The 12,298-nt window shown below is 70.0% G+C and overlaps 2 protein-coding genes across 7 annotated transcripts in view; both read right to left on the bottom strand.

Moving 5' to 3' along the window:
- Positions 1-3,195, bottom strand: part of DNLZ (DNL-type zinc finger) — a 33,368-nt gene extending 30,173 nt beyond the window's left edge. For 2 of the 3 annotated variants that reach the window (XM_036306871.1, XM_036306870.1), the window contains exons 1-2: positions 2,574-3,195; positions 1,985-2,124 (exon numbers count right to left, since the gene is read on the bottom strand). In XM_036306871.1, coding sequence (XP_036162764.1) covers positions 1,985-2,124; positions 2,574-3,170 — 737 coding nt within the window. In that variant the 5' untranslated portion in view covers positions 3,171-3,195. Of the gene's footprint in view, positions 1-1,028; positions 1,282-1,984; positions 2,125-2,573 lie in introns of those variants that run through there. The other variant, XM_036306869.1, reaches the window with a different exon arrangement.
- A 144-nt stretch (positions 3,196-3,339) lies between these two features.
- Positions 3,340-12,273, bottom strand: CARD9 (caspase recruitment domain family member 9). 4 transcript variants are annotated; one of them, XM_036306867.1, is made up of 14 exons: positions 12,163-12,273; positions 11,655-11,750; positions 10,262-10,474; positions 9,920-10,057; positions 9,095-9,399; positions 8,677-8,856; positions 8,434-8,577; positions 8,088-8,213; positions 6,602-6,793; positions 6,084-6,125; positions 5,658-5,706; positions 4,373-4,449; positions 3,779-3,855; positions 3,340-3,478 (listed from the first exon to the last, which is right to left on the bottom strand). In XM_036306867.1, exons 3-14 carry the CDS (start codon positions 10,443-10,445, stop codon positions 3,379-3,381), a joined length of 1,614 nt encoding a protein of 537 aa, XP_036162760.1. In that variant the 5' UTR covers positions 10,446-10,474; positions 11,655-11,750; positions 12,163-12,273; the 3' UTR covers positions 3,340-3,378. The 4 variants fall into 4 exon arrangements, with proteins under 4 accessions (XP_036162760.1, XP_036162761.1, XP_036162758.1 ...); XM_036306868.1 differs by lacking the exon at positions 12,163-12,273 and having other exon boundaries at positions 10,262-10,545; positions 11,655-11,988; XM_036306865.1 differs by lacking the exon at positions 12,163-12,273 and having other exon boundaries at positions 8,434-8,541; positions 10,262-11,989.
- Positions 12,274-12,298: the final 25 nt, after the last annotated feature.

Raw genomic sequence — 12,298 nt, 5'->3', positions numbered from 1 at the left:
GAAGGAAGGATCCTGGGTGGCCCTACTAGGTCCAGCCAGCTTCCCAGGCCTCCCCAAATTCAGTTCCAACTCGAGGGGCAGTGAGGTAGCCAGGCCAAGGCCCGGCCCCGCTCCTGCGCCCCAGGGCAGCCAGTCCCCGCGTGGCCTCGGTGCTTTGCGGGGGGGCAGGCGGGGGCGCTGAGGATGACAGTCCCTGCAGATGGCGCAGGAGGCGCTGGCGGGAATAATGGAGGGTTGTTTGCCAAGGAGAGGACAGGGGGTAATCGAGGCAAAGCACAAGCTGCCAGGGCCCCGGAGAACAAAGCCAAGGCTCCGGGGGCCGGCACGGGGCGGGGATCCGACGGGCCGGTGATTCATGCTGAAGGTCACACAGCCCAGAACACTCGGGAAATAAACACACTTTCATAAACACAGGAACATCCTGGGGAGGCCGTCAAACACGGCAGCCAGACAAACCGCACACCCCAGGGTGGGGGCCACGTGGGGCACGCCCGCCCCCACCCCTCAGAGGGCGGCCCAGCTCCCGCTGCCCTTGTCGCCAAGGCCACCGGCAGCTGCGGTGAGCAGCCTGGTGTGTGTCCAGGGGGTGGCAGGTGGCAGGGAGGGATCTGGGGGGCCTCCCTGAGTCTGGCTCGAGAGATGGGACCCAAGAGGTGTGCCGATCCTGCCCCAGGAAGGACGCTAGCTAACTGGCCGTCCCTCGGGCCTCTTCCCAGAAACAGCTGGGTCACGACTGGGCCACCCTGTCCCTGTGCCAGTCTGCTCTTCCCGTCCGTGCCCGACAGGGTGGCCTCTCTTCATCTGCGGACGGGAAGGCAGCGACTCAGCGGGGCAAAGGGACCGCCCCAAGGCCACACAGCCACGCAGGAGGCCTGAGACTCCACGTCCAGCCCCCCCACGTGGACATGGCCAGCCCCTCCGAGCCGGGCGCCGGCGGTGGGCCAGGGGTCCCCCGGCTGCACCTGGAGGGGGTCCTGGGAGTTACTGACTCGGAACAGGGACAACAGCAGAGCCCAGGGCCCGTCGCCTGCCAGTGATGTCTGTTTATTGCCAGAAGCTGGCGTGTGCACAGCGGCCGGCCGAAGCAGCCCTCTCAAGGGCGGGAGGCAGGGTCAGCTGGGCTCTGTCTTGCCAGGGTGGGTGGGATCCTTGTCCTCACCCCCTTCTGTTGCAGTGGTAGATTTGGGGGCCCCCGCAGCCTCTAGCACCAGCTCCAGAGCCCCATCACCGGCCACTCGGCACACCTTCTCCCCTCTGGCTGCCAGGATTTCTTCAATATTCCTGAGAGAGAGGGAGGCACCATGACGCTCCGGGCCCCTCACTTGTCCTGCAACTCGGCCCTCGAGGGCACCCAAGGTCAAGCTTGAGCCAGGAACACTGGGTGGCATCGGGGCCAAGGCACATCGGGCCACTGCGCGCTGCCCTCGGGGGGCCTTCTCCACGCCCCACAGGGGTACCTGTTACTGGCCCATTCCCCGGGAGAACGCGCGCTCAGAAGCCCGTCTGAACTGTGGAGGGCCATCCGGCCTCAAGGCTGCTAACCGCTGCCCCCCTGCTCTCCACAGGGGGTAGCCAACTCTGCAGGCCCAGGGCCTCGTCCACACCGCCTCACACGCACCCCGTCTGGTGCGTCGACCCGGCAGCATGGATAGAGGGCAAGCTCCCGCCCCACAGCAGGCACTCAGACATCTTTGTAGGGTGAAGGAAGGAACCACAAAATGCAAGAGCCGATGCTTTGAGAGTCAGCCTTGCCTGACCCTTCACTCTCGGGGAGGCCTGTGGCCCCGACAGATGGGTCCTGCCTGCAGTCGGTCCTGGGGCTCATTTATATAAAGTTATTGGTGGTTTCTCTGAAATTCAAATTTAGCTGCTCCTCCAGTTTGATAAGGTGGGAGAAGAGGGCTCGGTACACCTCATGAGGGAGGCGGGGTGGGGCTCTGACCTGGGACTGTGTCCCCCAACCCGGCCCAGGCGGCCTCCTCACCTCTTCCCATCCAAGTCGGAGAACCAGCCCAGGTTGTCCGCGATGATGTGGTGGTTCTGGCAGCCAGGGCAGGTCACAATGACCACTCCCTGGTGATACGCCAGCTTGGAGATTCGCTTGGAGGACCGGGTCCCACATACCTGGGGGAGACATGGAGACAGGGCACGTCAGGCCATGGGCCCGCCCTTGGGAGTAGCTCCACCCCTCCTGCGGCCCCTGCCCTCCCAGAAGGACACGCCCCCAATGCATAGCTCCACCTCTCCCAGAAGGCCCCGCCCCTGGGGACAGCATTCCCGCGTGGCCCCGCCCCTCCTAGGACACGCCCCCAATGCATAGCTCCACTCCTCTCTCAGAAGGCCCCGCCCCTCCTAGGACACGCCCCCAACGCACAGCTCCACTCATCTCCCAGAAGGCCCCGCCCCTCCTAGGACACGCCCCCAACGCACAGCTCCACTCATCTCCCAGAAGGCACCGCCCCTCCTAGGACACGCCCCCAACGCACAGCTCCACCCCTCCACGCGGTCGCCCCGCGCCACCCCTGCCCGCAGCGCGGTCCAGCGCCAGGCGCCCCGCCCGGCCGCGCGCCCACCTTGCAGGTGTAGACGAGCTGGTAGTGCGCCGCGCTGGGCCCAGGCTCGGAGCTCCAGCGCCGCCAGCCGCAGCGCCAGGGCCGCCTCTTCCCCGCGGCCTCGGGGCGGGCCCCGCACCCCCACAGTCGCCTCAAGCCGGGCCCCCCGGGCCGCGCGCGGCTCACCAGCGACGACACGCGGCACAGCGCCGCTCGCAGCATCCCTCCCGCCGCTCTACCCGCCCCGCCCCGCTCCCGCCTGGCCGAGCTGAAGCCGCGCCGCCGCCATCTTGGGAGCGGGCGGGCGGAAGCGACCCTCCGGGACCCGCGCGGCCGCTGCTGCCCCCTGGCGGCCGGCGGGGCGGCTTGGACGGTGCGCGAGCGAGGCCGCGGCTGCGCGCCCGCTGCGGGGGGCGGGGTGTGTGCGGGTCCCTCCTGGGGGACAGGGCAGACCCAGCGCCACCCGCGGGCGGCTCCGGGCCAGGACCCTCTGCGCCTTCGCTTGGCAGTGGCTTTGCTTTTCAGGAGCCGCATTTCTTTTCTCTTTTTAAAAAACATACTTTTATTGACTTCGGAGCGGAAGGGAGCGGGAGGGAGAACGTCAGTGATGAGCACCATGGATCGGCCGCCTCCTCACGCCCCCGACTGGGATCAGCCATTAGCCTGGCCCGTGCCCTGGACGGGGCTCGAACCCGGGACCCCTCGGTCCGCAGGCGGCGCTCTGTCCGGGGCCGCCGGCCGGGAGCCGCACGGAGTGCTCCCCGCCCGCCTCACATCCGGGGGACCCCACGGGGCTGTGTGCGCCGGTGCGCGGACGTGCCCGCCGCTAGGAGCCCTCGGTGTCCGTGTTGTCGCTGCCCGTCGTGTTCTCCCAGTCCACCTCCCCCGGCCGCGGGCCGTGCTGCAGCTTGCGGAGCGCGCGCTTCCTGCGGAGAGGAGAGCCGGCGCGGTGTGCGGGGTCCGGGGGGCCGCCGCCCGCGCCCGCCCGCCCCGCGCCCCGCGCCCCCCTCCGCTCTCCCCGCGCCCCGCCCGCCCCGCGCCCCGCGCCCCCCCCCGCTCTCCCCGCGCCCCCCCCCCGCTCTCCCCGCGCCCCGCCCGCCCCGCGCCCCCCCCGCTCTCCCCGCGCCCGCCCGCCCCGCGCCCCGCGCCCCCCCCCCGCTCTCCCCGCGCCCGCTCGCCCCGCGCCCCCCCCCCCCCGCTCTCCCCGCGCCCCGCCCGCCCCGCACCTGCGGTAGTTCTCGAAGCTCTCCTTGAGGCGCCGCCGCTCCTTCTCGGGGGGCTCCCCGCCGCTCAGCCCCGCGTCCTGCAGCAGCGGGAAGCTCAGCTGAGCGCGCTCCGCGCTGGCACTGCACCCGTGGGGGGGGGCCCCGGGGGGGGGTTCCGAGCGGCAGCACCAGCTCCGTGCGGGGAGCAGGCTGCGCGCACCGTGCGTGCGGGGAGTGGGGTGTGGGTCCCTCCTTTTGGAGGACAAGACAGACCCAGCGCCACCTGCGGGCGGGGCTCCAGGCCAGGATCCCTCTGCTCCTCGGCTGGGGGTTGGGGGGTGGGGCTGGGGGGCGGCTCCCGGCAGTGGTGATCCGTTAAGGCTGCCTGGCCCGCACAGAACACAGGCCTCCCGTGGCTGCCACTGCCCAGGCACAGCCCTGGCCTGGCCACCCTTCTGCCCACTGCTTTGTGCAAGGGAGGGGCTCAGCTTCAGGTTCCAAAGACTGCACCCCAAAAGCCGTGGGCAGAGACCCTTTGCTCCCCCATACCCGCCCCCAGGCATCCCGGGGGAGGAATCCTCTCCCCAGCGCAGGGCCACCCCAGGTCAGCCTTACATTGGGGGTCAGTAAGGGCCGCTCCCTCTGCAGAGCCTCCAAGGACTGCTCTGGGCTCTCCCGGTCAGCGGGGCCGCCTGCAGAGGAGAGTGGTGCCTGTGGGTGCCGCCCCCCTGCCAGGACCCAGCGTGCCGGCCGCACCCCTCCTCGCCCCCCTGCCAGCACCTAGCGTGCCGGCCGCACCCCTCGTCCCCCTGCCAGTACCCAGCGTGCTGGCCGCACCCCTTCCTCACCCCTGGTGTTGCCTGCCCAGCCCGGCGCTGTCTGCTGGGACCCCACAAGGATCCCCATGTACAGACAGGGCCCCGGGGTGCTCCCACCTCAACCTCTGCTCCTCCCACCAGCATGGCCCTACCCTCCTCTGTGGGGGCAGAAGGTTCCAGGCTGCTGGGCCCCCTCTGAATGGGCCAGGGCCTAGTCGGCCCAGGGCTCAGGACTCTGGGGTGGCAGGTGCCCTGAGGGGCTGGCTCCCCTAAACTGGCCATGAGGGGGGACTCCGGGCTCAAGTCGCATAGACTCCATAGGGAGCCCAGGTCTCTGCCTGCAGCCGACACCTCCCCTGAGCCTCTGACTGCAGCGCCGGCTCCAGCGAGTGGCCGCCCCCCTGGGCCAGGGCTCCGGGCTGGCTGGGCTCGCCACCTTCAGGCCCGTGGCCCCAAGCTCAGACCACCCAACCCTCACTTCTCTATTTGGTGCCCCTTCTTCCGCTTTTGCCCCTTTGGGAGCTGGGTCGGGCCTGATGCTGAGGAAGTCTTGTCTGGCTTCCCACACAGCCTCTGCGGTGCCCCCTAACCCCTCCCCCCCAAGCCCTGGCCCAGCACCGGCTCCTCCCGAACTCAGATCCCACCTTCCGAGCCAGCCCCTGCCCCATGTCACCTGCGGGCCACCTCCTGGCCGCCCGTGCAGTCCTGTCTTCAGGAGGCAGAGGGTGCGGCCCGTTACCCGAAGCCCCCAGCTCCCCCCACCTCCGACAGCCCCTCTGTCCCCTCCTGTCCCCCTTCTTGGTGTGGCACACCTGGGTGCCAGCTGGCTGCCCCTCCCCTGCTCCCTGCTCAGGCCTGGGGCTGGAGCTGGAGCTGGACACAGCCGGCAGACCTGGCCCCGGATTCGAATGCGGCTCTCCCTGGCTCGTTGGGGGGCTCTGGGGGTCACTTCTCCCTCCCAGCCTCAGTGTCCCCAAGTGTGAAGTGCACAGGACAGGGCTGGAGGACACATCCCCAGGCACCAGCCAGCAGGGCTGCGTGGGCCGAGGGTCAGGACTGGGTGGCAGCCCCGCCCTCCTCACCTTTGTCCGAGAGCCGGGCGTCCTCCTCCAGGTCCCGGGGGATGGAGAGCTTCCAGAGAGAGACGGGCAGCCGGTCAGGACACTGCCCCGTGGACGCACCCCACCCCCTGGGCTGCTGTCCCCTCGCTGTCCCCCTCTGCACCAGCCTCTCGGGGGGGTCTCCGCGGCCCAGCCGGGCCAGGGCCCAGCGGGAAGGCCCCCACGAGGGCATGGGGTGGGGCTGCCGGGTCCGTCCTGCCCTGAGCACACAGAGGCCCGGGGGCACCAGCTGCCCGTCCTCTGCCCGGCGGGTCGGGAGGAGAGGGGCCGGCCCAGCTCACCAGGGCCGCTGGCAGGCGGCCGAGCTCCTGGACTTCCCAGGGACGCGCGTGGGGCCGCGGTCCAGCGGGGGCTGTGGCCGGGAGCCCGCCCGGCAGGCGCACTCACCTCCTGGGAGCTCCTGGGTGAGCTGTCCTCCAGGTCAGAGCTCTGTGGTCACAGAAGAGGGCCGGTCAGCAGGCTGCAGGGAAGCTGAGCCGCCTCGGGAATGGGCTGGGGTGGGGCTGGGAGGGGTCCCAGGCCAGTTCTCCAGGGAGGTCCCCCTCTGCCCCTCACCGCACCCAGAGCCACCTGCCAGGGGGCTGAGGAGGGCCTGGGACCTGCCAGGGCCACCAGGGGGCAGTGGCCGGGCCGGGCCAGGACTGAGGCTCTCCAGCGGCTCTCCCGGGCTCTGGGGTCCCTGGGGACATGCCTGCACCAGGGGCCACCCCCCTATCCGCCACAGCAGGGCCCCCGAGAGGCCCCCTGTGTCCCACCACTGCAGGGCTCCCCTAGAGCCCCCCTCCCCGTGTTCTGCAGCAACAGCGCCCCCAGAGGCGGCCTGTGTCCCGTGGCAGTAGCCTCTCCAGGAGCCCCCCCCCCCCCCCCCCCGTGTCCCGCGGCAGCAGGGACCCCAGGAGGCGCACCAGGACCAGCATCTCCAGCTGCTGCCGCTTGAGCCTGCCCTCGGCGGCCAGCAGCTGGCCCTCGCGCTGGAACAGCTGCAGCTGCAGCTCGTCCGCCTTCTCGCCCAGCTCCCGGGCCTGCTTGCGCAGCGCGTCCTTGTCCTGCAGGCTGCGGGCGTACTGCGTGTGCAGCTGCTCCCGGGACGCGATGGCCTGCGGGGAGACCCTGCGTGGGGACCCGGACTGCCGCCCCTGGCACGGCCGCCCACGTCCAGCCCGGGCCCAGGCCTCCTCTGCCCCGTCCAGCAGCGCAGTGTCAGGGATCGTCAACGCAATGAAGGCTCGTGACGGGAAGCGTGGGCCGTTCAGAGAAGAAAGGACATTAAAAACCTCTGCACCAGCCCGGCCGGCCGGCATGCTGGGCAGCCTGCACTTGGTCCCCACACGCGGGTTCATGCGTCTGGGCCGTGGCCACCATCAACACCATGAAGGTGTAGCCCTAGCCGGTTTGGCTCGGTGGATAGAGTGTCGGCCAAAGGGTCCTGGGTTCGATTCCCGGTCAGGGCACATGCCCGGGGTGTGGGCTTGATCCCCAGTGTGCGGTGTGCAGGAGGCAGCCAATCAATGATTCTCTCTTGTCATTGATGTTTCTCTCTCTCTCCCTCTCTCCCTTCCTCTCTAAAATCAATAAAAATATATTTAACAACAGCGATTGTGAACAGCCGATAATATTCTTTAAAACGAATGTGTCACACTGTGCCGTGCCCCCCCCACCCCCCCACCCCCCGCCACGGAAGGCTGAGCGTGAGGCTGAGGGGACAAATGCGCCACAGCCAGACCACGTCCGGCTCGGCCGCAGCCCACGACCACGGAGGGCAGGTTGTCTGCGGGGACCGCCCAGGAGGCGGGCGCTGCCTCCCGGCCACAAGGCGGCAGCCAACCAAGGTGCCCGTGGTGTTTGGGGTTAACAGTTACTTGCAAAACAAGACAGATGCTTCCAATTTTGTAAAATAAAAAACGAAGCTGTATGTATGTCGACAAAGTCTGGGGAGCCCAGTGCGAGGTGGACCTCCTGCAGCCGCTGGGCGCGGTGGCCGGCGGCACTACCTTCATGGCGTTCACATGTGCTCTTGTCCTTTAAAAGCCACTTGGAGCCTGGCTGGTGTGGCTCAGTGGACTGAGCATCGATTGTCCCAGGGATCAAGAGGTCCCAGGTTTGATTCCCGGTCAGGGTACCGCAAGCCCGGGTTCCGGGCTCACTCCCCAGTAGGCAGGAGGCAGCTGATCCATGTGTCTCTCTCATCTCTCATCAATTTTTTTATCTCCTTCTCCCTCTCCCTTCCTCTCTGAAATCAATAAAAATGTTTTTTAAAGATAATTTTAACAATACAGAAGTGAATAAATAAAAACTACTCTGACAACGACCACCCCCGCCCCTCCCCCCCCCCCCCCCCCCCCCCACCGGCCGAGCTATTGTCCGGTGGCCCGCCCTCCGCGGTGCCCCTACCTGGTCCCGCTCGATGGCCACCTCCTCCAGCTGCTGCAGGATGGCCTCGATGCGGTCCTTGTACATCTTGGAGTCCTTCCGCAGGGCCTGGCACTGCAGCTCGAACACCTCCTTCTCCTCCAGGCACTGCGGGCGGGAGACGGCAGCTGGCCACACCGCCCGCGCCCCACAGGCCTGCCCGCCCTGGGCTTCCAGACCAAACCCTTCCCAGGGAGAGCGGGCAAGGGGTGGGGTGAGGAGCTGGGCCCTGTGCCTCCAGGAAGGGGCCTAGGGATGTGGAGCTGAGAGGGGAGGCCCCGGGCAGACCCTCCGCCCACCCCGCCCGCCGGGCCCCTGTCCCGCGTACCCGGGCGCGTAGCGCCTCGGCCTGGCGCAGGTCCTTGCGGAGGGCGAAGATGGCGCCGGCCTGCTCCTGGTGCTCCCGCAGCGCCTGCCGCCAGTCCTCCTCCAGCACCTGGATGTAGGGGCTGCTCTTGTCCGGCTTCCCCTCCTGTGGGTGGCGCAGGGCACAGGGCGGCAGGGCAGCGGCGGCGCGGGGGGAGGCGCCCACCCCGCCGGCCCCTGCGGCGCCCGCCCCGCCCGCCCCCACCTGGGCGGAGGCCTCCAGCTCCTGCACCCGGGCCTGCAGCTCCGCCTTCTCCTGCTGCAGCTCCCACAGCAGCTCCTGGCTCGGCCGCTGCTCCATGGCGTGCCGCAGCTTCAGCGTGTGCTTGCGTTCCACCTTGCAGTCGTCCTCCGCCTTCATCAGGCTGTGCTTGAGCCGGTCCACCTGCCGGCCAGGCCGCAGCGTCAGCCCCGCCCGCCGCCCCCCTCGACGGGCCCACAAACGATGCCCACCCCCAGCCCTGCCCGTCCTGTGCCGCCGCCCGGACACCCGTGGGGACCAGAGGGCACTTCCAGCTGCAGGCCCTGCCGGCCCTGCCCCTCAACGGGGCCCGCCACCGTCCCTGCCCGCCCCGCCCGCAGCCCGCTGCCCGCTGCCCAGACGCCCGCGGGGCCGAGGGCACCTCCAGCTGCAGGTCGCGGTTGCGCATGAGCGCGGCGCCCTTCTCCTCGCTCTGGCGCGCCAGGCGCATGGCCAGGTCGTAGTTCTCGTCCTTGCAGCGCTTGAGCTCGCGGCCGCAGGCCTCACACTCCTCCTTGAGCCGCTGCACGCGCTCCTGGTGCTTGCGGAGCAGGCTGTCCTTGACGCGCAGCTCCTTGATGAAGTCGTCCTTGGAGCTCAGCAGGGCCGTCAGGTCCTGCACCTTCTTCTGCAGCTTCATCACCTCGCTCATGAGCAGCTGCGTCAGCCCCGACTCCCCGGACGCGTCTGCAGGCCGGGCCGCGGTCAGAGGTCCCGTCCCCGTCGCCCGGCTCCATCACCCGGCCCTGGGCTTGCCCTGCAGCTCCCGGCTCGGCTCAGGGCCGGTTCCGTGGCTGCGGCTCCCCGTGGAGGAAATGGACTGCGGTTCTGACTCCGCACCCTCCCCCCAGGGCGGGGTGCAGCCAGGGCACCGGGCTCCCTCCCCTTTCTCTAATTTTGTTGTGATCTGGATCCTGAGGTGAGGGGACTCGGATCCAGGGCCCGGGACCCACAGGCCCCTGACCTGTCAGGGGTCAGGTGGTCTTCGGGCAGGACAGGCTCGGGGCCGCAAGCCGGCCTGGGCACCCTCACCTCCCACCTGCCCCCCACTCCAGAGGAGCGGACGGGAGCCAGGCCCAGACCTGCCCCCACGTGGACCCTTCCCCGGCGTCTCACCCCGTTTTATCCACTGGGAGACCCCACAGGGAGGGGCCAGCAGCCCTGCCCCCAGGCCCCTGGGTCCCGGCCCTGTGCCCCAGGCCCTCACCGATGATCATGGAGAAGACACGGGCGGGCTCCTTGCCCGTGACCTTCTGGTAGAGCTGCGGGTAGTAGAGCTCCAGGCTCTCGAGGAAGGCCACGTAGCCCCTGTGGCCCGTGCGCTGCAGGATGTCCAGCAGCGCGCCTGCAACCAGACAGCTGCTGGGGGCGGGCGGGAGGGCGTGGGCCGGGCGCAGGGGCGGGGCCCTGGCAGCCCCGCAGGCCCGGGGGGGGGGGGGGGGGGGCGCCCACCGCCCGCCCGCAGGTGCCAAGCCCGCAGGACAGGGCAGGAGGCCGGGGTTTCCCGCTCCCACACGGCCCTCCCGGGGAGCGGGCGGCGGGCACTGACCCACTTTGCGCTTGCGGATGGCCAGGCTGGGGTCGCTGAGCACCTGCTCCTCGTCGTCGGGGCTCAGGACCTTGCACTGCCGCAGGTAGGGCGTGATGCGCGCGGGGTCGATGACGGAGATGAGCTTCACGCGGAAGCCCTCCAGGGCGCTCCAGCACTCGTCCTCGTTCTCGTAGTCGGACATGGCGGCGGGCGCGGCCGAGCAGGGGCGCACTGGCAGGACACGCGCGCTGAGCTGGCGTCCCAGCAGGGACCGGGCTGCCACCTGGAGCTCGGCCCGCGCTCTGGGCAGAGGCGAACAGGAACCAGGCCCCGGCGTGGTCGAGGGAGTGTGCAGCCCCACCCACCTCCCATCTCCGAGACCACAGAGGGCACGACCGCGGCACGGTGACCCGCGCCCCATCAGCTCACTGGCGGCGCCCCCAAGCCGTCCCTGGGCGCCCTGGCCTCTCTCCGGGGCCCCCTCTACGGTTGGGGGGATGGGGGAGACGCTGTCAGACAGGGGGAGTCTAGGAACACTGCCCTCCGACCCTGCCCTGCTCCTGGGCACCCCCAGTGCCATGGAGCCAGACAGCTGCCTCCCCCAGGATGCTAGCTGCGTGGGTGCCGCCCCTGGCACTGCCCCCTGGCAGGTGAGGGCGAGGAGGCAGCCTTCGGTGCCCAGGTTGGAGCCAGAGTGTTGGCAGGGGACCCTCCCACCTTCCCAGCCCCACGACTTCCTCATTCGCCCACTCAGCGCCCTCACATCCCAGTCCATCCCCTCCTCTCCTTCCGGGCCCGTGGCTGGTGATGCAACTGCCACCCAGCCGCTGCCCAGGGCTGGCGGCTCCGGGTGAGGCTCCGCGACTTTGCGGCTTGGGAAGGGTGGCCGGACGCCCATGGGGGACCAGGGCCCGCCCGAAAGGCGGCTTCGGCGCCTGCCCCAGTCGCTCTGGTGCCGGGCACCCAGCCACCTCTGGCCTCCTCTCCCGCCTCCCCGAGGCGCCTGCTCAGGGCCTGCTCTCGGGGTGTCACCTGGCTCTCTGACGGGACTGCCCGGCACAGGCCAAGGCAGGGAGCGGCCTTGCGGTCGGCCGTTGGGCAGTGGGGACAGAGGCCGGGACCCACCCTCGTGACAGAGCCTTGGGCCCACGTGGGAAAGGCCACTCGTCCTGGGAGCTGGACCGCAGCTTGAGGCCTGGTGGTGGGGGCCTGGGCGGTGGCGGGGTCCCTGCCCCCTGCTGTGCCTGGGGGTGTGTTCCAGCCTAGCGACAGCCAGGCATCAGGGCACCGAGGGGAACAGGGCAGTGCCCACGCCGTGGCCCGCCCACGCCCCGCCGCTGTTGCTGGTTCCCAGATGCCCCCAGGTGCCCTGCTGGGAGGCTCCTGCACCTTTCAGAAGGGGACCACATACCTGAGGGTCCCGGAGGGAGCCAGGCAGCTGGATGCCCGTCAGCCAGCGCCACTGATTCAATGAGGGCCGGGAAGGGAGGGAGGGAGCCCTGACTTCCTGAAGAGGGACAGGCCCAGGTGGCTGCCTTCTGATTGGCCCGGCCAGGCGCCCTGGAGGCTGGGTCCAGGGAAGTGGAAGTGGCCTGCGCTCCGAGGAGAGCTGCTGGGGCCCTCCCGCCCAGGAGGCCAGGCCCCCGTGCTCTCTGGGGCCCCTGGGGCCACACAGGCTACTGGGGGCTTTCGGGCAGGAGGTGCCCTGTGCCCAGCACGTCCCCCTTCAGCAGCTTCAGGGGTCCAGCCGCCAGGGGACTGAGGGAACCAGCCCCACTCCGGGGCCCACACAGCCAGGCCGGCACACCGTGTGTCACAGGGCTGCAGTGCGCTGTGCGAGGGCAGGGGCTGGGGAGGCCGCCCGCCAGCCAGCACACCCTCCCCTTCCCAGGAGCACCCCACTTTCCACCAGGACTCACTGGGTGTGACAGCCCTCCCTGTGGGCCGAGGGAGCCCAGGCCACCACCTCAGGGGCAGCCACACTGGCCTGGCTGGGGTGACAGCTACAGGACAGGCAGGATGAGCAGGTTGGGTGCCTGCCCTGCTCTGGCCCCG

The sequence above is a fragment of the Myotis myotis genome, unplaced genomic scaffold (genome assembly GCF_014108235.1).
Source record: "Myotis myotis isolate mMyoMyo1 unplaced genomic scaffold, mMyoMyo1.p scaffold_m19_p_44, whole genome shotgun sequence".
In the NCBI taxonomy this organism is placed as follows: Eukaryota; Metazoa; Chordata; class Mammalia; order Chiroptera; family Vespertilionidae; genus Myotis; species Myotis myotis.
Note: the sequence above shows the minus strand (reverse complement) of the source record. Positions and strands in the feature narration are given on the sequence as shown.